The sequence below is a fragment of the Desmodus rotundus genome, chromosome X (assembly GCF_022682495.2).
Source record: "Desmodus rotundus isolate HL8 chromosome X, HLdesRot8A.1, whole genome shotgun sequence".
NCBI classification, from domain to species: Eukaryota; Metazoa; Chordata; class Mammalia; order Chiroptera; family Phyllostomidae; genus Desmodus; species Desmodus rotundus.
The window spans coordinates 59923727-59946660 of NC_071400.1; the positions used below are offsets into that span (position 1 = coordinate 59923727).

At 53.5% G+C, this 22934-nt stretch overlaps 1 protein-coding gene across 5 annotated transcripts in view; it reads left to right on the forward strand.

Annotated features, from left to right (window-relative positions):
• Positions 1-3236: 3236 nt before the first annotated feature.
• ZNF185 (zinc finger protein 185 with LIM domain) overlaps positions 3237-22934 on the forward strand; it is a 54411-nt gene continuing 34713 nt past the window's right edge. For 2 of the 5 annotated variants that reach the window (XM_053917319.2, XM_053917317.2), the window contains exons 1-7: positions 3237-3416; positions 18134-18212; positions 18407-18530; positions 18940-19005; positions 21428-21466; positions 21571-21648; positions 22339-22428. In XM_053917319.2, the coding sequence (XP_053773294.1) occupies positions 18179-18212; positions 18407-18530; positions 18940-19005; positions 21428-21466; positions 21571-21648; positions 22339-22428 (431 nt within the window). In that variant the 5' untranslated portion in view covers positions 3237-3416; positions 18134-18178. Of the gene's footprint in view, positions 3417-18050; positions 18213-18406; positions 18531-18939; positions 19006-21424; positions 21467-21570; positions 21649-22338; positions 22429-22934 lie in introns of all 5 variants that reach the window. The other 3 variants (XM_053917318.2, XM_053917315.2, XM_053917316.2) reach the window with 3 other exon arrangements.

Consider the following 22934-nt stretch of genomic DNA (forward strand, 5'->3'; position numbering starts at 1 on the left):
CTAATCTGCACAACAGCAGAGTTCAGGTCAATTGATTGTCTCCAGTTCCTTCTTGGTGTGGGGACATTCTGCTGGGGTTGGCTTTGGGGCCTGACAGCTTTCAGAGCCCCTCCCATCATCCTCTTCCCTAGCCTGGGAATGCTTCAGCTAGACTGGCATGCAAGTTTTGTTCCCATCCCTGGAGATCAGAGGGGTCTCCCTGGAGCTTATGAGCCCTGCTGGCGAGTTCTTTCCAAACAGCCACCTATCCCTGTGTATATCTGCTTGCTTCAATCTGGCCTCCCAAAGAATCTGTCTCCACTGTCTGATCATGGGCTGTGGCCCCACTTGGCATAGGGACTCCTCCACTCCTGCCTCTGCCTTCCAGACCTCTTGCTTAACCAGGCAGCCTAGCCTGGCCTCACCCTCAAGCCCACCCTACTTAGAGGCACCATCTGTACCCTCAAAGCAGAGCCTTGCTGAGGGCCTGCTTGTCGGTGGGGAGGCTTCCTGAGCTGTGGGTTTCAGGAGGACTTTGCAAGAGCCTGGCCAGCCTTGGAGCTGGAGATAGGGGCCAAGAAGAGCTGAGAGTAGAGAGGAATGGAGCCAAGCTCAGGCCAGTCAAGGGTAGAGCCCAGGCTGGGGGCAGCTAGCAAACATCAGGGTCTTGGCCCTCAAGTTCTAGACCAAGAGGAAGTTTATGAAGGACTCAGTGTTGCAGCTGAGGGTGGGTAGCAGGTCACCACCAAGTGAACATCTTGTGCATGGGCCTGGTGGCATGAGAGAGAGCAGTGGGAGTGTCTGGGTCCAGGTGCCTGAGGGCAAGGAGTCAAAGAGGAGGCTGATAAAGGGGCCTTGAAACCTGGATGAGGTGGCTGGGGGTAGCTCTGGCAGGGGGGGGGGCATTCTTCTGGAGCAGTGAACAGCAGGGCAGGGCAGAGTAGGGCAGGGCAGTTACTGTTCGAGTCAAACCTGTTCGCAAGCAAGATCAGCACAGGGCCTGGCAGCCTGGCAGAGAAGGAGGAGTTGAGGAAAGCCTGGTCACTTTGGCTGGCACTGTTGTGGTGGATCTGGCCTGGACAGTACTGAATCACTTGGGATGTGGGAAGAGCTGAAGACCCTGGAACAGCCCAGCTGATGGGCCCCCCTTGCTAACTGGCCATGGATGGCTTTGGACACCACTAATGCTTGTGCTCTCTAGCTGGCCCACCCAGACTTAGGGCTCTGGAATGAGGTTGCTCCTTCCCAGTGGTGGCCTTGGGAGGGAAGGGCCACCTTGTTCCTCACCCCTACATTAAATCCATCAGTGGTCCTCCATATTCTCTCTTTAAGTGAAGGGTTCTTGAAGGAGTAGGTGGCCCAGAGAGGAGATGTGACACACTGTAGATCCTACAGTAAGTATGTTTAGGGCCTAGGATGCCAAGTCAAATACATCACAGCCACCAGCAGTCCAATGTTAGGGGAGGGGCAGGAAAGAGTTTGATGTTGGCCACCAGACTGGAAGCAGAAAAATGCTTGTTAGCAAGAGACAGAGATGAACTGAAGTGACTTTATATACAATCTCCCCAGCTTTACCCCACACACATACTCACGTGGACACAGGGTCACCTCCTCCCTACCTGGTAAAGCCCAGGAAGTGAAGGATGAGGGCAGCTTCCAGAATCTCAATCACCCCTCAATCTTCTGCATATCCCCTCTGACACCCTGTGCTGGTCTCCATGCCCTAGTGATGACTCAGATAGGGTCCTCCCTTCCTGGAGCTCACCATCTAGAACAAGAAAAGATTGTGGCCACTGTGTTAGATCGATGTAATCAGAGCAAACTTAGGGGAACACACAGAAGGAAGTGATCGACATAACTGAGTGGTCTGTGCAGTCAGGGAAGGATTTATGGGACACTTGAGGGAAGTTTTTCAGAGTGACTAAGAGTTCACTAGTCAGATGACGGGACAAAGGACATTCTAGTCAGTGCCAGGAACAAATGTCCGGAGGAGACAGGACTTCTGACGCATTCCAAAGGAAGAAGGAGGCAAGCATGGCCAGAGTGTAGTGAATCCAAGAGGAGAGTGGCTGGACCTGCAGAGAGCTGGGCGCAGCAGAATCCTTGGGCACCTTAAAGAGTTTGGCTTTTATCCTGAGAGCAATGTAAAGTCAACAAAGAGCAGCAAGGAGGGAGCAACGTGTAACCATTAAAGAGACTTCTGCATGAAGACTACATTGAAAGGCAGGTGACACTAGTGGCAGGGAGACCAGCAAGGGTGGTGGCAGTGCGCATGGAGAGAAATGGATGGATTGGAGGGAGGACCATTTGGGACTTGGTAGGACTGCATGAACGAGAACCTGTTGGTCCATCTTTTTGATTCTGCCGTTCTGATAGGGCAACTCTTGACCAACTCTGCTGTCTCTTAGACTGGCTTGACTATCCCTTGCCTGGGAGGCTTCCTAGACCCCCACCCCCAACACACACACAGGTAGGGTTAGGGGCTTCTTTTGATGCTCCATCCATCCTAACACTCAGTAAACCTGACTGAATGACACACATGCTCGAAAACACAAACGGATGACACTGATCAAACTGCACTAGCCCTTGGTGTTTGAATGTGTCTCCCTGCCCAGCCTGTGAGGCGGCCCTGCTTGCTGACAGGGTGCTCGCTGCTGCTGCTATGCTTTGAGAGCCCCGAATCCACCCAGGATGGCCTACTAAGAGGAGAACTTCCCCGGTGTGGCCTCACTTTCTTCTTCTTCCCAGCTTCTGGGACTTCCTGCATGATTTCAGCCGCCAGCAACCCTCCCCTGCCCCTCCCCCGCCCCTGTCTGGGATCTCCATCTGTAAAATGGATCTAGGAACAGTAGTTCTCGGCAGAATTAACCCGCAGCATCTGTGGAAGTCATTGGCCTCAAGCGGGGGCCAGTTCGCATCGGGCGCGGGCAGGGGCGCAACTAGGCAGCCGGGGCACTTCACGTGGCGGAGGCCTCTCAGTCCCGGGCCGCGAGCCTGGAGGAATTTGCCTGGAAGTTTTCCCACCACAGCAGAGCCTTCTGGAGCTCGCTCCGGACTCGGTGTGGGGAGCCCCGGACTTGATTTCTCCAGCAGCCCCGCAGGGCGGGACCGAGAAGGGGCAGGCGGGCCAGGACACTGGCGGGAGAATGTGCGGAATGTGCCAGGCCCATCTACCTACCCCAGGAGAGGGCAGAGGAAGGGGGCTGGCCTAGGGGAGGGGCGAGGGGCGAGGCTCCGGGCGCCGGAGAAAACCTGTTTGTTCTCCCGCGGGTGGAGCCCAGTCCGTGCCTCCTCGCCTCCCTGCAAGTTCCCCGCCGCGCCCAGCGCCCCGCGCCTCGCGCCCCGCGCCTGTCGCCGGGCCCGGCGAGGCCGAGAGAGCCGGAGCCCCGCCTCCACCCGACCCTCCGCTCGCCACGTGAGCCGTGCACCTGTGCCAGGTAGGGCTGTCGAGACGCCGTTGGCGCGGCTGGCAGAGAGGCGGCAGGGGGCACCGGGCTCCTTGAGCAGCCCCGTGACAGGGACAACTCCAGGCCTCAGTTTCCCCATCCATAATCTTCACCCGCCCCAAACATACCTTCTGGGCTTTCGCTGGGGAGACAGGGCACTTGGTTTTCTGTTTTTCATTGTGAGCAAAGAGACTGACAGAGGCAAAGAAGACTGGCCTAGTTCCTCTGCCCTCACTTTTTCTGTAAGAGAGGGTTTGATTGCTAGGAAATGGCCTGGGTCCAGGGTGCTCTGAGGGATTATTGCTGGCCTAAGAATTAGGGAATCTCAGATCAGCTAGTTCACCCTGTGTCTATTTTTTAGATAAGAAACTAAGACCCAGAGTAGGGGGCTCACAGGCTACTTGTGGTGAGCATGTGCTGGGCACCAGGCAATATCCTGGAGGGCCACGGGGAAGGTAGCTACTCAGACAGAAGGCGCCGAATCAAGTGTCACTGGGTGTTATCGATGGGATCTGCAGCCAGAGGACTCTGTGGCTGGATTGTTTTGATGGGGGAAGGGGGAGCCAAGAGTCTGTCCTCTTTGGAAAGACAGAGTGATACCTTGCCTCAGAAAGAGACTGAAAGCTCAGCTCCTCCCTCTATCCATCCTCCTTGCTACTTCCAAGCTGGGGTCATCTGGGCAGCTGTCAGTCCAAGGAGGTAACTTGCCAGGTCACCTGCCACCCAGGGCTGCTGGGGGCTCAGATAAGGTCAGAGGTGGGTGTGCCTGGGTTTTGCAACACCCAAAGTGCGGTAGGAATTGTGTTCTCACTCAGCCATTTGCCCTTAGCCTTGGCATCATGGAAGGCTGTGCAACTTCATCTCAGGCAACAATCTGTGAACCCTGAGAAAGAGCCCCTCATACCCAGCAGTGGTTGAGGCCTCTGGCAGCCAGACCCAGTCTTGCCTTGGTTTCATGGCCCTTCAGACTTCTGATTTTGGTACCTGGCTGGGGACAAGGAACAGGGTCCCATGAGCTGATAGGCCTGGACAGTGGGGCAGGTGTCTGGGTTCCCACTCCCTCCTCACCAGCTCACATAAAGGTGTGGAGGAAGTCTGGGGGGAGGGTGTGGCCCTACTTTCCCAGGGCCTCCACTGCCTCATCTGAAAAATCAGGGACAGCTCAGAGGCCCTGCTTGCCACTTAGAAGCAAGTGGCCAAGACATAGATGCACACAGACCAAGGGCCAGCTTGCTGGCTGGCCTTTGTGCTTGTGCTGTTTGCCTCATCACCTCTGGACCACCCCAGGATGGGCAAGGTATCACCTGCCCTACGTCCTCCTTCCATTAATTTCCAGTCCCAGCCCTTGTGCCTCGCTGGCTTGGGTTTTGGAAGCCCTGTCCTGGCTGGCGGCTCCATACTCAGCTGTAGAGAGCTGATGGAAGACACTCAGCACAAGGCTAGACACACAGCAGTGCTCCAGATTTGTTCATTTTGACCTTCTGGCCAGTCACAAGTCAGCAACAGAGGTGGCCAATGTCCACATTGTGTGCTGCAGCTCTGAGTGGCATAAGCACAAGGGGCTGTGGGTGTCTGGAGCGAGGGAGCAGCTCTGGCTGTGGGGATCAGGGAAGTCTTCCTAGAGGAGGAGGGCTTGGAAGCAGGAGAAGGAGCTCAGCGGCTATCAGGTCAAGGCCCTCACATCCTTTGGAACGACTTGAGACTGACCTTGCACCCAAAAGACCGAAACCAGTTCTTTCTTAGCTCCTATATGTTCCACCCAGAGCTGAGCAGTGGGAACCTGGAAAGAAATCATATGCAGACCTTCCCAAGGAGTGACAGTCCGGTTGGGGAGACAGAGACACCACTCAGTAAGGAGCTACCACCTACATTGAAATTGTGTACTTCAGTTCCTTCTCAACTTGAGTCCAGACTCCAGACAGAGCCTCCCACCTGAGGGCAGTGACCCCAGGGGCAGCCATCGCTTCACCTTGGCCTCCTTTAGCCTTCCCTGTGCTTTTTGTGTTTCTGCCTAGTATTCCTGTGGCTTCCTGAGATCTGGCAGGGCAGAGTGGGCCCCATAGTGGGCCCAGGACTTGGCCACCCTAAGCATTGTTACCTGGCCCCTGAACTTCCCTGTCATATGTCAAGAAAAGTCCCCAATCTGGCTCAATGCACTCAGTAAGCTGCAAGCCCTCCTCTCTTCCTCACTCAGCCTCCATGGGTGGCTTATCTCTTTGGTCTGAATCTTGCTTCAAGCCATAGCCTATCGGGTGCCAACTTATGTGTAATACCAACTTGCTTTTTGCTTGCTGAGCCCTGAGGCTGCCCCCACTGTCAGGCCCTCATGGCATGGGACGAGACCATGGCCCAGAAAGAGGAGAGCTGTAGCCCACATGGTGTACCTGGCCTTTGGGTTTTTATAGTTGGGATCCACCAAGGACCCTGCATTTATTTCCACTGTGCCCGCAGAGAGCTGGCTGGCTAATGTCAAGACAAGGACAGCACAACCAGGGGACCCATGCACTTGAGAGTGATGCTCAAGAGAGGTTGGCATCATTGCTTCCAAGGGTCAGAGAGCTGGGAGAGGACTATTAAGTGCAGTGGGGAAGGGAATGGTGGGACAGGGAGGCACATTTATGGCTGAGTATGGCTGAGAAGTATGGCTGGGAAGTCAGGCTGAGTTCAAACCCCAGCTCAGCCACCATCTAGTTGTGTAACCCTGAGCACATCACACAGCCTTTGGAGACCTGGGGTTTTTCACCTGTACAGAAGAGAGGCTGAAGCCAGGAGCATGTGCTACATAGTAGCAAGCAGCTGGCACCTGACACAGAGGCAGTCCTCTGTCAGGGATGTCAGTTGAGCCAGGACAACAGTGTCTACCTGCAGAGGTCGTGATGGTCAGGGGCGAGGTTGGGGCCAGTTTGGGAGGGATGCAGGCTCCCCACTTGAAGAAAAACAGTTGTTTAAAAATCACTGCTAGTCTGCTGGTGATGCATATGGCGTCAAACTCACACTTAAATGATTTGCCACAGAAAACTTAATTCTTTGGTCATTTTTGGATGCCTATTAAAATCTGATTTGCTTTCTTTTAAAATTTTTACTGTTTTTAGTTTTTAATTTTTTATTTTGGATTAATTTAAAAGTCACAGAACAGTTGTAAGAATGGTACAAAACACTCCCTGGAAGCCTTATCTGGGTTCCCCACTGTTAATGTTTTTGGTGGTTTTCTTCAGGAAGGGGAAAGTTGACATGAAGACACTTATGTGACAGTAACCTTCCACTAGGGTCAAGAGGTGGACAGGACTTGTGTCAGTTCATTTTCCCAAAGGAAAACTGAGGCACAAAGAGAAACTCAATCAACACTCATTTCAGGATTAAGAATGGAAACAGGTTATCACATCTCTCAGATACACATGTATGTATTTAGAGAGTGTTTTCTGATCCCTTGCCTGTGTTGGACACTGGGCTACAGGGAAGACTAAGAACTAAGAAGAGCAGGGATGGGGAAGTGGGAGGGGCAGGCCTGGGTGGAGAAGGGACTGGAAGATGAAAGGACAAGAGGCCCTGTGGGTGTCATTCTCAAACGCTAATGTGGGGAGGCAGGAATCTTCAGCTGAAGCACACATCCCAGAAGGACCCAGAGACCACCTTTGTAAACACTGTCTGTGCTCTTCCCATGGGAAGCATGCTCACTTCCCATTTCAAAAGGGAATGAAGAACTGGAGTTGCTGGTGGTAGCCGCTGAGGTGACTGTGGAGCTCTGTGGCCACAACCTGGGTCAGAGAGGAGACTTGGCCTCTGGGGCCAGTGGTGGACAGTCCCCACACTGCTGCTGGTTGTTGAAGGTAGTCCCTGGCCTTGGCCCCATCTGTGGGCACACTTTAGGCACTCGTCTAACCCCCTTGGTCTGATACCTGTGACTGTTGGCTCAGAATGCCACTTTCTGATGACTAGGTCAGCTATGGAAAGAGGCTCAAGGATTCTAATCACAAGAACGAGTATCCCTGGTGAAAATACTCATATCAAGCAGTTCCTGGTTTAGACAGAAAGCAAAAACAAAAAATCTGAAAACCAAAAACTAGGACTTGCCTTACCACTTCTGCTCAGTGAGCTCCTGCTCACTCTTTCATTCTTTCAGGAGCATCCAAGCCCAGGGCACCACCACCTTGCGAAATTCAGTACTCTGGCACTAGCCTCAAAAGGCTTCTTTAAGCTGTCTGTCTGTCTGTCTGTCTGAGCAGCAACCAGCCCAGCATCAACTTTCCATAAATGCCTGTTGAATAATGAAAATGTGGTGTTGGACAGATGCTTTCTCCTCACTGGGTCTCCATATTTTTATCCAAAAGGTGGGGACAGTGATAAGAGGTAAGAGTGGAGCTCAGGGGACTCTGGGCCTAGTGTGGACAGGAAGGTGAGAACGGAGGGGACCGGGAGGGAAGGGAGTGGGAGAAAGCTGCCAGGAGTAGAAGGACACCTGCCCAAAGTCAGCTGTGGTGGGAGATGTGGGTGGGAAGAGGAAGCTGGGCACTGCTTTTCCTTCTAGAGCCTCACATTCAATAACCTGTAACTAGGACAAAAGGAATTAGCTTTGGCCAATGGTAGTCAGGGGTAAACATGGGGGGACTTTCCTGTCACTGGGCCTGCTCCAGCAGAGGCTGAATGGGTCATAGCAGTGAGGGTACAGGGATATACCTGGAGGGGGAGAGTTGGTTGGGGTAAGGGTGGGCACCATGATCCTTGAGTCTCTTTCAACCCCCTTGGCTGTCTGTGTGCAGATGGGGATAGCATCTATGTCCACTGGGATGGACTTAAAACCGCCTTGGTTCCCAGACTGCAGAGATAACTGGGGTGTTGGGGGTAGGGGAGGAGAGCTAGCCCAGGCCCCGTAGCAGGGCTTCCAGGGAACCTCAGGGCCCCATCTCCTGGTATAGCAGGGGAGGTGGAGGCCATGGGAACAATGAGAATAGCTTATGTAGATGGCTTTGTCAAGGGATTCTTTTTGGAGTGAGGGCTCCTGGGTCCTGCTGGGTCCAGCATGTTGGCCTTGCCCAGCCCTGGGCTTCCACAGAGACATCTCAGAGGGCTATGCCCAGAAGCCCTCACTGGCCTTTGAGGCCTTACCACCTCTGAAATGGTCCAGTCACCCCAAACGGTCACTTGTATTCTGCCTACCAAGAGGTAGAAAATGGGCACACAAGAGCCAGGAGGAATTCCAGCCCCTCAAGAGTGACAGTGGCCAGGTGGCCATGGCTCCCTTTGCCCTGTCCGGGCTCAAGCTCCCCACTGCCTTGGTAGGGAGCTAATCCACCTCAGACATCTGCCTCCTAGGGCCCCTCCAGCGCTGACGCCAAGAAGTCTAGATTCTGGGGTATTGGGGGTGAGATGGGGAGAGGTAGAATTCCAGACTTTCATGCAGAAGTCATTTACCTGTAAAGCACATTTACAAATACTCCCTCCATGCTTTTTTTTCCATATTATATTTTCCCCTCTGCAACCCAAGTCTCCTCCAGCTCTTTTTTCCATGTGGTGCACCTCCTTCCTGCTGCTCCGTTGGTTGGCCTCCAGGTAGGACCCCTGGGACTGGAGCATTGGGGCAGGTCAAGGTTCTCTGCTCAGCTGCTCACCCAGGCCCCTGGGAGCTGCATGCTGAGCAACAGATTGCCAGATCTTGGAGACCCAGCTGCTCAGTCATTGCTCTGGCAGGCCTCTGAAGGGCCCCTCCTACCAGACTCCTGCCGAGACTCTCTGGGTCCCAGGAACCCCTGGAACAACAGCCGCCCCTCTTGGAGGAAAGCAACCTGCTGCTGACTGTCCTCTTGCCAGCTGCTGAGAGCAGGAATTGGGATGCCCTCATTCACAAGACCTTCATAAAATGGGACATTCGATCATTCCAACCCTGTTGGCCTGTGGAATCAGGTCAGCTGCCTGAGTGCTGGCTTAAGTCTGCCTGGGTCCAAACTGAAACAGTTTACCAAGTGCATGCCTTGAGAAAGGACTGGATGAGGGCATCCAAGTAAGGGGTGGTAGTCACGTTCTCCGACTTGTAGTATTCGCACACTCCACACCATGTTGTTCCTTAGGCCTTGGCACCTTTTATCTTTGGATTCAGGCCTTTCTTAGCCTGGCCTGTGGTGTGCATACTAGCTTATCCTTGCAATTTCTGCTGCAGCCTTCTTGGGGACCCCTGCCCTGCAGCGTGGGCTCTCCCTATGATACTGAGCCTTTGACCTCCAGGGGATGTTTCAAAGAGAAGATAGGACAGGGGTGGAGGCTCTGAAAAACAGCACTGCATGTCATACAGTGTCCCTGGTGATGAGCAGAGGGGCCACACTGAAGCCCTCACCTTTCCCCTATGACCAGGTACAGGGGTCAGGGAGCACTTTGAGAAAAGGGCTTCATCTTCAGCCAGAGAGGGTAAATGACATTTTCACTGACTTGTTCTGACAGAACCAGGACTTGGACCCCTTGTCTAGTGCTCTTTCCTTTGCACCTGAGTTGGAAGAGACAGTATGGATGTGTGGCTTTGTGGCCTGGACCAAGTCCTCCACGTCTCTGTTGGCACCAGTGTGCCCTTCCTATGTAATGACAGTTGATGGGCCCAGCTGGCTTGTCTCTGAGGCCTTCTGAACAAGCAATTCCCACTGCCTTCTCAGCCTCTGTTACTGCTGCCCCCTTCATGCTTGGGGGCTGCCAGGCTGGCTGCAGAAGAAGGCTCTCTAAGAAAGGACAGTCTGAGAAAAGACACCTGCCACCCCGGGATGGTGGGAGGGGCTCTCCAGCAGGTAGGTTCTGACTACCTCAGTATCACCTTCCCTCAGTAACACAGACCACCCCAATCCTGGGACAGCTTATTTCCATGAAAGAACTTGAGATGGGCCCCTCACAGGCATTTACACACTTTGAAGATAAAGGCTTTTGCTTGAAACATACCCAAAGAGGATTTGGGTGTGTATTCTGGAAGGTGCCTCTAAGGCACGAGGACTTTTGATTTTAGTCCTTTCCCCAATGTTGGGGCCAGTGGGGGCTCTTTATCCAAAGGGAACATTTCCAGTGAAATGGGTAGGAGCCTCCCTCCTGCCCAGAATCCCCCATCACCAGAGTAGGTCCCAGAAAGTCAGGTTGTCACACAGGTGAGGAGGATCATGGCCTCAGAGAGTGGCTCTGGCTGCCTGGAGCCTCAGGGTTGTAGAGACCATCTCGGGCTCTCATAGGATGGCCAGAGGGGACAGGTGTGATAGCTGGAGTTCCCCTTGCAGGCTTTGTTTTCCCATGATTTAGTCCTTGACACCCTCATCTAATGGTGGAGAGCAAGGCCCCATGGGACAAAGGAGTCTCCTTCCACCAGGCCACCTGTCTACTGGCAGTGACCAGCTGAAGGATCAGACTAGCTGGTGCACTCATCTTAGGAACAAGTTGCTGGGAGACAAGGGACTTTTCATCACTTCACTTCTCCCCTCATGATCCAGATGGGAGCCCTTAGGTTTCTGCTGACGTGATACAAGAGGCCATATCCTGGGTTTCTGCCTCTGTGAGAACCCCCTACCCCAGAGCCCCTTGGAAGTGCTCACAGACAGAGGTTCACTAAAATGTGGCCTGAGGTTGGCCTAGCAACTGACCCCTGCACTGGCTGGCCCAAGGCCTTGATGGCTTCATGCAGATGTCACTTGCCACATCCATATGTAGTCAATGGGCTCGGCTGTATGGGTTGTGCTCTGAACTATATATTCTTACCCCATCCCATTGCTTCCTCATGCTGATTCCACCCATACCTAAGGGATCCACCCAGAGCTGAGCAGTGGACTCTGGTTCCAAGAGACAGAATTTTGTCGATCCCTGGATCCCTGCCAGTCAGGAATGGGGACCCTCAGATGGCCAGTACACATGGGAAATGTAGTCAAGTTTCCTCTCAACCCCCTGGGTGGAGAATGTCACAGCTCACCTCTGGGGAAGCCCTGCCCCTTGCTCATCTGCCCAGAGTATGTGCACTCATGCTCACTCACAGTGGCCAGCACCCAGCACACACACATTCAGACAAGCCCCAACATCCATGCCCTCTGGCTGTGGCTCTTTTGTGTGCAACAATGTTCCATGATCCTAGGAAGCAAGACTAAAGAAGTTTTGTTCCTCTTCCCTCCTAGTATAGCTAGGGGGTCCCTGCCTGGCACACAACACCTCCCTATTCCCCTGCCACTCAGGATAAGAGAAGGGCAGTTGTTCGGTCTGTTGTCTCCTTTCACACAAACTCTTGCCACAAAGATCCCAGGCCAGCCAGAGGCCTGGGATCTGGTATGGGCCAACCTGCCTGTACTGGCAGGCCCAGCTGCCTTGCCTCTTCTCTGGTGTGCATCTAGTTGTCTGGAAGAAGCCAACCCTTCCCAGCTGTGCAGGGGATGCAGAGAAAACATTTCAATCCTGGGGTGGGCTGGCATGAGGGCCCTAGGATTGGGTTACACTCAGAGGTCAGAGAGAGCCACCAGGTCAATGGCCCTCCACACCCACATCTATGCCCACCGCTGCTACAGTCTCTGTCCAAGGTGGGCTCTGTACCTCTACACCTCCCTTGTCTCCTGTGGATCCTTATTCCTTCCAGGTTAGTGGGAAATGCAGACATTTTTAGTGTAGTGTGACCAAGAATAGGACTGGGCTGGGTCCCTGAGGCAGGGGGCTATGGGACTTGAAGGCTTCTCTGGAAAATGCCTTATGGGCTGAAGCTCATAATCATTTGGCAAGGGCAAAGACGCAGAAGCCTGCTTGGAAAAGCAGGTGTGCACAACTTGGGGAGTCAAGCAGGGTGACCATTCTAGAAAACTTTCTCCAAGTAAGTCTTTCAGAGCACATCCTTGTGGGCTGCAGGGTGCTCCCTCCTCCTGCTGCTTCTCTCTCCATCTTTGTCGTCTCACTCATCAGCCAAGCATTTGCGTCACTGTCTGCAACTCCCCCTTCTCCTACCTCCCCTTCTCCCACCCTCCTGCTAATCTGCCAGCATCAGCTGCTGCATCAACTCCAACTCACTGACGACACCAGGTTTGCTATGGCTCCTTGCTCTCCCTCATTGGTTCCTTGCTTCTGTCTGTCCAATCAAGGCCAGAGGCCCCTTTCCTGGGAGGTTGCTGGGCAGCCTTGAGAGACTGCTCAGCAGCGGGGAAGGTGCACTTGGAGCATACCTATTGGCATTCCGAGGCCATCTGCATCAGGGAGGCTCTGTCTCCATCTCCCCCTGCCTGCCCCAAGAGACATCTGCAGGATAATGAGGCCAATGAAAGAGGGATAAAGAATAGGGTGAAGGGCCAGGAAAGTGGGCTGGGGGCACCCACCTGGTGTCTGAGGTAGCCTAGCCTGCCCTGGGACAGGCTGGTGTAGTTTCAGTGTAAGGTCTTGTTCAGAGTTGGCACTGAAAGGGGTACTGCCTAGTGGGACTCCATCTAGTGAGGTTCCAAAAGTGTGTCATGAGGGATACCTGGGGTGGAAGGTGGCAGGTAAGCTCCCCATCCCTTTGGTAGCCCAGGCCAGGCCCCTAAGCAGGGCAATATGGCAATTTCTAAGGAACCAGAAGACTTCTCCCTATCAAGGCAGAAACAGGGTACATGGAGTGGCTATCCTGACCAGAAATGTGCTCCCATAGGCCATCTGGGAGATGAGAACAGCCACCAGCATGAAGACATCCAAATTCTAGGAAGTGGCACATACTTTGGCTTGAGAGTTGCCAGGAGGAGACCTAGACAGCAGGTCCACAAGTTAGGTGTTTGACACCACTTTACAGATGAGAAGACCAAGGTTTAGAGAGTGGGACGGCAACGCACCACGTGAGGCCACTTAGAGACAAAGAGCACAGATGTCTTTGCTCCAAGGTCAGGTGGCCCTTATGTATGACAGGGTTCTTAGGGCCAAAGAAGTGTAAGACTGGAAGCTCGAGGCAGGCATGAGGTCTCCTGCCCTATTTTCAAAGGCAGCTGAGGATATAACAATCCAGTGATCCAGTGTCCAACTCGCTTTGCTTTCCCCCTTCTCTGTGGAGTGAGTGGGGAGGTGCAGGGGCTCCAGTCAGAGCAGCTTATCTCTTCTGTCTTCCTGAACTTGGTCAACATCTTGCATCTCAGGTGCAGAGGGGAAGGAAAGCCCACATGGGGTGTGGGCTGTCCTCCTTGGAGGGGATTCTGGAGTCTGGAGTCTGGAGGCTGGACCAGGCTGAGTGGCCAGACACACACTGTGTATATAGCTGGCCTGGGTCCAAGTGTCCCCTCCTTCTAGTTGGTGCGAGTCAGCCACTGGGGCCAAGTGCCCGACTTTTTAGGAAGTGTACAGGTGCCAGTGGGGTGTCCCTGGGCCACCTGCACCCCAGAACTTTGCTCCAAGGAGCACTCCAAGCCATGGAGCATAGGGTCAGCAGGGCTACTGTGTGGCTGAGGCTGATTCTGGCTGTACCCTCCACCCTCTAGAAGTGTTGGAAATGTGGCCTGGGGCCAGCTGCCCAACCTCTCTGGGCTATTTTCCTCATGGTGAAACAGGGATGACAGTACACTTACTGCCTGCTGGTTGCTGACCCGCTGATGGGCTTGCACGTCCTGATCCCTGGACTGGGCGCCTGCCTTGTTAGCATGCTCACAACCCACATCCTGGGGCCCCATGGAAAGATAGGGCCAAGGCTCCCATCCTGGCACTCAGGTCTTCTTGCACCATCACTGCCAATATCCAGGCTCAGAACACCCCCTCCCCCACAGTCTCCTTCTCCCTGGGAACAGTACTAGATAGCCTGGGTGTGGGGTGGGGAGGGAGGTGAGGTGAGGAGGTTGGGGGTGGGGAAGATGCCTGAGGGTGGGGAGTTGTCTTCAGCACCTGCAAAGTGCATTCCTTCTGTCCTACTGTGCCCCTTGCCTTTATGAGGGAAGCTGGCCTCCTGCTCCCTGGGGTGTTTCTGCATTGTGCTGCTGGGGCAGCTGCTGCTCTGACCACCTGACTGAGATCAGGCTGAGGTCAGACCCTAAACATAACACCTGCTCTCCCTCCCCCCACCCCCACCTCCAGCCAAGCTTCTGAGCAAAGAGGATGGAGTCTCCAGAAGGAGACCCTGTGTATGTGTGCCTGAGGCAAGGATTGGCAAGGCACAGTGGGCTCCTAGAGTCCCGGGGTGTCATCCCCCTGCACCCTATGATGTCCACTGGAGGGAGAGAATTCCTGGGACTGCTGCATCTGTACATTCTGCTCACATCCCATCCTTTTAGCAGCTTTTGAGACCCAGCCTTAGCTATCCATTCAGTCTCAAGTCCCATTTCATTTGCTTAAACCACTCTTTCTTTAGTATTTACATGTTCATGATAGAAAAATTGGAAATACAGCAGAGCAAAATATTTTGGTATATGCCCTTTCAGGTGTCTTTTTTTTTTCATGTGCATTTTTGTGTAAATATAATGGCACCATCCTGTACATCTCATTTTAAAAGCTGCCTTTCCATACACGTGAAGGCTTCTTAAATATCATATATATCAGTATCATTTGTAATAGCTGCATAGAATGTGCTTGAATGATGGATAATTATATGTTTAAATATGACTGTTGGGAATTTTTACGTTATTATCATATTTTCACCATCACACTCAACATAGGAATGGCACTGCTCTTGTATACTTGGTTCATTTATGCAAATTGTTTCCTTAGGAGATATGGCTGTGAGGAAAACTACTGAATCAACAGGCTTGCCCTTTCTAAGGCTTTCAAAACATATGGAGATTTGTGCTCCAGAAGACACTTCTATTAACCTGCCCACCAACAGTGCATGAGAGCTGCCCAGGAAACGCCCTTCTGAGTGGTCAACCCCATCCCCCATTCTCCAAAACTGCTCCTGTCTACAGTGAGGATTTTCCTGGCTGCCATTTAATTGGATGGCCACTCTGCCTTGCTCTCTGAGAGGGGAGGGGATGGCAGGTCTGAGCAGAGACATGAGTCCAAGAAAGGGTAGTGAGAAGCATGGTAAGTCAGAAGCATGGCCCCTGCCAGCCTCCAGGTCAGCAGCAGGGATCGTCAGTGCAGGCTGTGTGAGGGTGTGAGGGGTGCTGGACTCTGTCCTCATTGAGGCTGGTGGAGGGAGTAGGTCATACCTGGGAGGACTTGGGTCCACAGTACCATTGGCACTAGGGTCAGAGGAAGGGAGGCCCCTAGAAAGAAGGGCAGGCAGGACAAGCGGGAGCTGAAGGGCCACCTTCTAGAGATGCTGAGTCGCATGGTCTGTTTGGAGCAGTATCAACATTGGGGTGCGAGGTGGAGAGGAAAGTGGCTGGATCAGGACACCAGACTGGAAAGTTTACCCCTAGCCTTAGACAGTGGAAAGCCCACAGAAGCTGAGAGAGAAGCCAGGCCAACTTGGATTAGAGGCTGATGAGCACCCCTGAAAGGAGGCACAGATAAAACCACATGGACTAGGGAGGAGGTCAGAAGTGACTATGGTCTGAATGAGGGCTGGAGTACGGTGGAGGATGGGGAGCAGAGAGGCTGATGAAGTGGAGGGAGAAGCCAGATCTCCAGCAGAGACCTAAATTCAAACTTCATGTGTCCATTTGTCTGACTGGCACTCATCACTTTAAAAGCCCCTTGACCAAAGAGCTGCCTTCCTCTTCAGTCCCGTGGAAAGGCTCTACTTTCTGACTTTTTCAGAGAGATTGTTTCATCAAAGAACAACATTTGACTTTTGAGATGAATCAGTGGCTGAATTTTCTGACTGGGGTCTTAGCTGTAAAGACAAGGCCTGGGCAGTGTGGGCACCACCCCAGCTCTGCCCTCCCTGACTGTGGGCTCTTGCACATGTCTCTGCCCTTTGGCCTGGGAGTCTCCAGTGGCCCCTGTGCCTCTGTCATTCTACATGTGTATGAGTCCCTCCCAATTTTGGCAGTGGTTTATTTGGTTCTGATTAGGCAGAAAACTTCTAGGGAACATGGCCAACAGGTTTGTCAAGATGAGACTGATGAGTTCCTAAAGAAATCTAAAGACTGAGTAATATGAATTCCTGAGCTGAGGCCCAGAGGAGGTGAGGTACTTACCCAAGGTCTCACAGTCAGACAGTAGCACCAGGACACCAAAGGGCCAAGATCTCAGGAGGCGATTCTGTCTGTGTGCCCCACCCAGTGGGGCCACTTCATGGATTACTGGGATGGGACAGTTGGGCCTGTGAGAATCACCTGTGGGATGTGCTCTTCTCAGTAGAACTCTGACATGGCCTCCTTGGTTCAGGGGCTGGGCATGCAGGGTGCCCATTCACGATGATGAGGTGCTATTCCTGGCACACAGCATGCTCAGGCCTCCTGGGCTGCTCATTTGGTGCAGTTTATGGCAATGCCAGCTCTTGCTGACATGGCAAATTTGGTTTGCTCTTGGCCCCCTGCCCTACCCAGCCCATTTCAGTGTGCCCCTGACCTCCACAGAAACATGTGCAGGCCTTGCCAGATGGCAGCAGGGCCCAGCTGCTCAGGCCTGGCCCTGGAGGGGCCCAGAGGGTGGCAGACCCTTAAAAGGAAGGCTGCTCTGCCTCAGGATTGTGATGGCAGAGCCAGGCCCCTGCTTCTCATTGTGTCCGCTTGCCTGAGCCTCCAACTCTTCTCTTGAGGCCCAAGAGGCTGGCTGTGGCAGGTCAGGGCTGTGACTAGACCCATGACATGGGCTTTCCATGTCCCTGCAGCACCGGGCTGGTCCCAGTATGGAGATCTGGATTCATTACCCCATGCCCTCCTGAGGCAAATAGGCTTCATGGTGCTGTGAAGGTCTCAGAGGCCACCACAGCCCACTTCCCACGGGCCACAGGAAGACAACATGTGGCTAAAGGACAGAGGGAAGGCAAGGAGGGAGAGCAGGTCTAGAAAACAAAGAGAAGAAGAGAAAGCAGAGCGTAGGACATCCCTGGCTCCCAGACATAGCAGCAAACCCTTACCAGATCGCCATCCTTGCCTGGTCCCTAAGGGTCACTAGGAGTTGGCAGTGGGACCCCAGGCTTTCCTCACTGGAGATGGAGCCAAGTTCTGAACCACAGGGCTGCCTATCCCCAGGCCATGCTTGTACTGATTGAGGAGTATCTACAGTCCCCTCTCCTAGCAAGGACAAGTTGAGAGTTACTGCTCCTATTCAACTGCCTTACTGTCTTTCCTGTGCTATGTGGTACCAGGCATTTGCAAACCATTGATCCCCATTCTGTCCCCAGAGGAGTCATGAAGGGTAGACTTTTTAAATCCCCATTTTACAGAGAAGAACACTGAGACAGCCCTGCAAGGTTAGCTGACCAGCCAAGGTCTGTCAGGCAACTACTAAGTACTGAAAGAGGTGGTCCAACTTGAAAATTGCTGTTGCCCCCAGCCCCAGCCCTTCCTCCTGTCCCTCCTTGTGAGTCCACTGGTGCTGGCCCCCAGGGAGCTGCTGTCTGTGTGGCACTGTGAAGGCTTCGTCTGTGCCACTCTCTCCCCCACACTTGACGGGGTTTGGGTTCTGGCTATCAGAGCTTTCTAGGAGGGCTTGTGGTATGCCCTCATCAGCCATGTCTCAAACACAGCCTGTGGCAGCCTATGCCTTGTTTCCCAGGTGAGTGACCGTGGGCAGACATGTGGGTGTGCCACCTAGTGGTGGCAGATCCACTAAGTGCTCACTCTCTGGCCTCTATCTGCCACCCAGGACTCCACCAGCTCTTGCTTCCCAATGCCCAAAGGACATTATAAATGCATGAAGTGACAGCCATATGCTTGCCTTTGGCCCAGGAGCCCTGTTGAATCAACTGAGAAGTGACTTGCAGAGCAGGCACCATGAGCATCTCAGCTCTTGGAAGCAGCACGAAAGGTGAGGCCCAGGCTCCCTCTTGTCCCAGTCCCAGGCTGTGTATGCAGCTGCCTCTTTCCAGGCTGGCCCTGCCAGGACCTTGAGTGCTGTCTGGGCAGCAGAGTGAGAGAGGCATATTGGGAGGGCTGGAAAAGAAACCCAGGGTCCTGGGGCTGGGTTCCCCTTCTGAAGCTGTGTGGCCTTGCCCCTGCCAGGGAAGCCTCTCACAGCAGGTGAACAGGAGCGCAGTAACGTACTTAAGCAGATGAAGGTGCGAACCACTCTGAAGGGGGACAAGAGCTGGATCACCAAGCAGGATGAATCGGAGGGCCACACCCTGTAAGTCCAGGAAGCTGGGAGGGCTAGCAGCAACAGGGTGGGGCTGGGGTTGTGATCCCTGAGTCTCATCCACACCTGGAGATGCTAGGGGCTTCTACTATTCAGAGCTCAGCCAGGCAATGTAACCACTGGCCAGCTGGGGAAGTTGGAGCAGGGAAAAGCAATCCAGTTGAGGGCAAAACTTAACCAAAGTCACAGGGCAGGAAAGCCCTGGATGCCGCAGTGCACATGGGCGAGTGCCTGTGGAATATGGAGACAATCATAGAAGGAGAAGGTAAGAAGGGAATGGTGGGCCAATTTCCTGGGTGCATGTACTGCACCTTTCTCAGCTGCCTCTAGGGTGGAGGTCACAGGGGGGCTGATGGGAGGAGGCCTGGGAGCCACTATTTTAAGACCCCTCTTTCTCCAGCGAGCTTCCCTCTGGTCGCAGTCGTGCCACATCCTTTTCATCAGCTGGAGAAATGCCGAAGCCCAGGTAAGAGCTGGTACCCAAATGGCTGGCAGCCCCCTTAGGGGACAGGGATGGAGCCCAAGCTGAGAAGGGGCGTCAAGGTCTGGAGCAAGTCATATCAAATCCACAAGAAAAATAGGATTTTCTGCTCTGCTCCCTCTTGGGAAAGGGAAAGCAGAAGTCACTGAGTCCATTTTCTTGGCTTTCTGTGTGGCCTTTGGGACAACTGCCTCCTCCCCTCCTGGGCCTCTATGGTTCCACCTGTCAACTATGATCAAAGTTGTCATTAAGAAGCCCCTTCAGGAAGTAAGACAATGACTGTGAGGTGCTTTGAGAGTCACACATGACTCTTTGTGTAGGTAGCTCTGATTGCTGAGTACACTTGGTAATTTCACTGGCATTCCAGGGCAGACTCACATGTTTGCGACAACTGTCTCCCAAATTCAGGATGACCTCTTTTGCCAGCTGGCCAAGGGAATGGTCCTCTCCCTATTTCAAGGACTTTTGCAAAGAGGTGTCCAGGGAGGCTCTGAAGTGTGGGAACATCTGCCCAGAACTGCTCCTGAGAAATAAGAGGGTGGGGGACCCAAACTTTCAGGCTTGACCCTTGTTCGACACAGCTGGCATTTGGCAGAGTTACAATGCCATGGCCTTTTTCAGGGGGCAGTAGAGACAGTGGCAGCAGCTGGAAGGGAGGGGTCCAAATTCACTACCAGCCCTAGAAGCTGCCTTTGGTAACTGTGGCCTTGCCCATCATCCCTCAATGACTTAGTGCCTGCTACTTGCCAGGTCCTGTATTGAGCACAGAAGAGACAGCCTCTTCCTCAGAGAACTGACATCCTAGCAGGAACCACGGGTACAACCTAAGCAGAGAGATGAATGTACAAAAGAGAATTGTGATTGGCAATGTTGGCAAGGACCTGAAGACAGTTCAAAGATAGTTTACTCATAGGGTTGGGTGGGCTTGTTTACTTGGGGGTGCAGTTCTCACCCTGGGCTTTGGTTTGTGGGTACATTTGGAAAGTGCATCCTGTGACTCAGAGCCCAGAGTAGGGGTACCCAAAAGTCTACATAAACTTCAACTCTCATTCTTTCTCACGAGGGTCCAGGGCCAACCAGCGGCCATGGCCTAACCTCCCCAGCATGCTGGTATTTCAGCCAAAAGTGCTCATTGTGCCACCCTGGCCACTGTAGCTCAGTTCGTTAGAGAGTTGTCCCATAACCAAAAGGTTGCCAGTTCCATTTCTGGTCAGAGCACATATCTAGGTTGAGAGTTCGGTCCCCAATCAGGGTGCATAGGGGAGACTACCAATCGATGTTCCTCTCCCTTCCTTTTTCTCTAAAAGCAATGAACAAATGTCCTTGTGTAAGGATTTAAAAAATGCTCATTGTGGCTAGAAGGGGTGCAAGTGACCTTTCTTGATCCCACCCCAAGTGTTTCCGGAACTTGGTCACCTCCAGGAGGCTGTCCCCAGTTAAGTACAGGGTCTGTCGAGATGGAGAACACTGGGGCTCTGTTCTGCCCTTCCTGCCTGCCTGCATGAGGTTCCCTTAGACCCACCCTGGAGCTCCAGCCCCAGGCTTCTCTGTTCCTGGACAGAGTCCTTATCTGCTACAGCTCAACCCTGGCTGTTCACACTGTCAGCCCCTGGCTCCCACCTCCACCCTGCCTCCAACTCCTTGCTCCCCTGGTTGCTCCTGAGCAGGAAGTGCCCAGCACATGGAGCCTAATGCTTTCCAGCCACTGACTAAGCCCTGGCCATGCTCTCAGGTCCCAAACTTCCATAAAGACTCATGATGTGGGTGTCCCAGTGACTGGGGGAGGGGAAGCCTAAGAGGAAGTGGAGAGGAGGATCATCAGGCCTTGGCTGGCTCATGCCTGGGCTCTGCTCCTTAGGCCTTCATGAACCTTCCTGGAAAAGGCTGGGGGTGTGGGTGGGAAATAGGTCAGGAGCAGTGGCTTCACCTGCCATGTCCTCAGCCCCAGGCCTCTGACCATGGAGCCTGAGCTGGGTCAGCTTCGAAAGCAGAGAATGGCAGAGCTGTCAGCAATCCTAGAAGAGCTCTCACTCAGGGGAGAGCTGGCACCTAGCAAGCTGGTGAGAAGCCAGAATTTGGAGGCTCTGTAGCATATGCCTAGCTAGAGACCACACTTTCCTAGGCACCTGCTGTGAGCCGGGGCCATGCTGGGCTAGGCCCTGAACAATCAGCCATGGGTACTTTTTCTAGAGAACATGAGAGGGACAGGCAGAGCAGAATAGGAACCAGGCTAGGGGCACAGGCTGGTTGGCTCTCTTGGGAAGCTCCCGGTCACTCCTGCTCCTCTTGTTCTGACTGCATTGGGACACCCACCAGCCAAGTGGCTTTGCTGTCGTTGGGGACAGGAGAAAGTAGGGCCCTCTAGCAAGGCTTCAATTCATTTCATACCTTCTTTTTTCCTCAGCAGGCCTACAAGCACAAGGGCTTCCACTGGCTATATCATCCGGTAGGTGATGGCAGGACCCTGCCTGCCTCCCCGCACCCACCAGCACTGCCCCCTGGCTTCTCCCTGGGAGCTTAATGGGCTGTTTCTTCTGGACTGTCTTTTAGGGGAGTGTTCACCAAGCCCATAGACAGCTCATCCCAGCCCCAGAAGCACTTTCCAAAGGCCAACGGAGCTCCAAAAAGGTGTGTCCATGGGGCTCTGGCCAGCCAGCCAGCCAATGGGGAGTTGTGAGGGCCTGGGTCAGGCTCATGATAGAGTACTCTGCCTGTCACTGAGGGGGTGGTGGGTGGCAGCTTTGTTCCTCTCTAGGGTAGGAACTTGGAGAGCAACACAGGGGCAACAGAGGAGATGGGTTGGGGCAGGAGGCAGCTGCACCACAGGTACTGGAATCACTCAGGTGGGTACATGGCCCAATTTGGGCCCTCTGGCCTCTTGGAGTACCTGGGATACTACTGGTGACCTTGCCCTTGAGCCAGTCCTGACTTGCAGGAAACTTTGACTTGCTGATTGACTGCAATGAGTTGTATGCTTTAAGCCACTTTCCTGGCAGGCTAAGGTGGCATATTGTCAAAGCACCTTGAACAACAATAATAAATAAATAAATAAATAAATAAATAAATAAATAAGCACCTTGGTGTCAGGCTGAACTCGGACTCCATTAGAAAGGCAAGGTCAAGGGGGCTGGGTCTGCCCTTGGCAGGAGTGCTGGCCTGCTCAGGGTGCTACAGATATTCTGGGAGTGCTGGGAGCAGAGAAGAAAGGCCACCAGCATTCTCTCATCCACCTACCATGTGCCTTCTGGGTTGTGTGGGCAAATCTGGAGGCAAAAGAGGGCCTGAGGGTGGACATAGGAAAACTCCTTGCCTCTCTAGCACTGCCAGTGTGATGAGAGCAGCTCCCGCTGGGCCCCTCCGCCTCTCTTCCTCTGGCTACAGGATGACCACTGAGGATTACAAGAAGCTGTGAGTATGCCATTGCAGACCCAGCTCAGTTCCTTATTGCAAGAGATGAACCCTAACACTGGCCCTCTGAGGGCAGTGGGCTGCTTGCCTCCGAGTACTGTTCAGGAGTGCTAGTCCTATTGGTCTGAAATCCCTGTGAGTTCAGGTGGTGACCTGGAACCCACCAGAGGGTGACAAGCCCTGGAAAGTTGGATGTCCGTGCACACTGCACTTCTGATCTAAGGCAAAGCAGGATCTGTAGGAAGTTTGTAGAAGGGGCCAGTGGGTCTAGAGAGTTATGGGTCATGGCCCTAGGGCTGCTTCTGGCTGACTGTTTCCTGGACATGCCTCTGTACCCCTCTGGACTGGGCTTTCAGCATGGCCTGGGCTGGGCCAGGCTAGTGCCTGATGATCCTAAGCATGCTGCTAGCCATGACAGTCTATTAGTTATGGGCATTTTGTTCCTAAGTCTGAGCTGCTTCTTGGATATAAATCTTTGGAGTTCCCGCTCTAGTTTGCCTCATAGC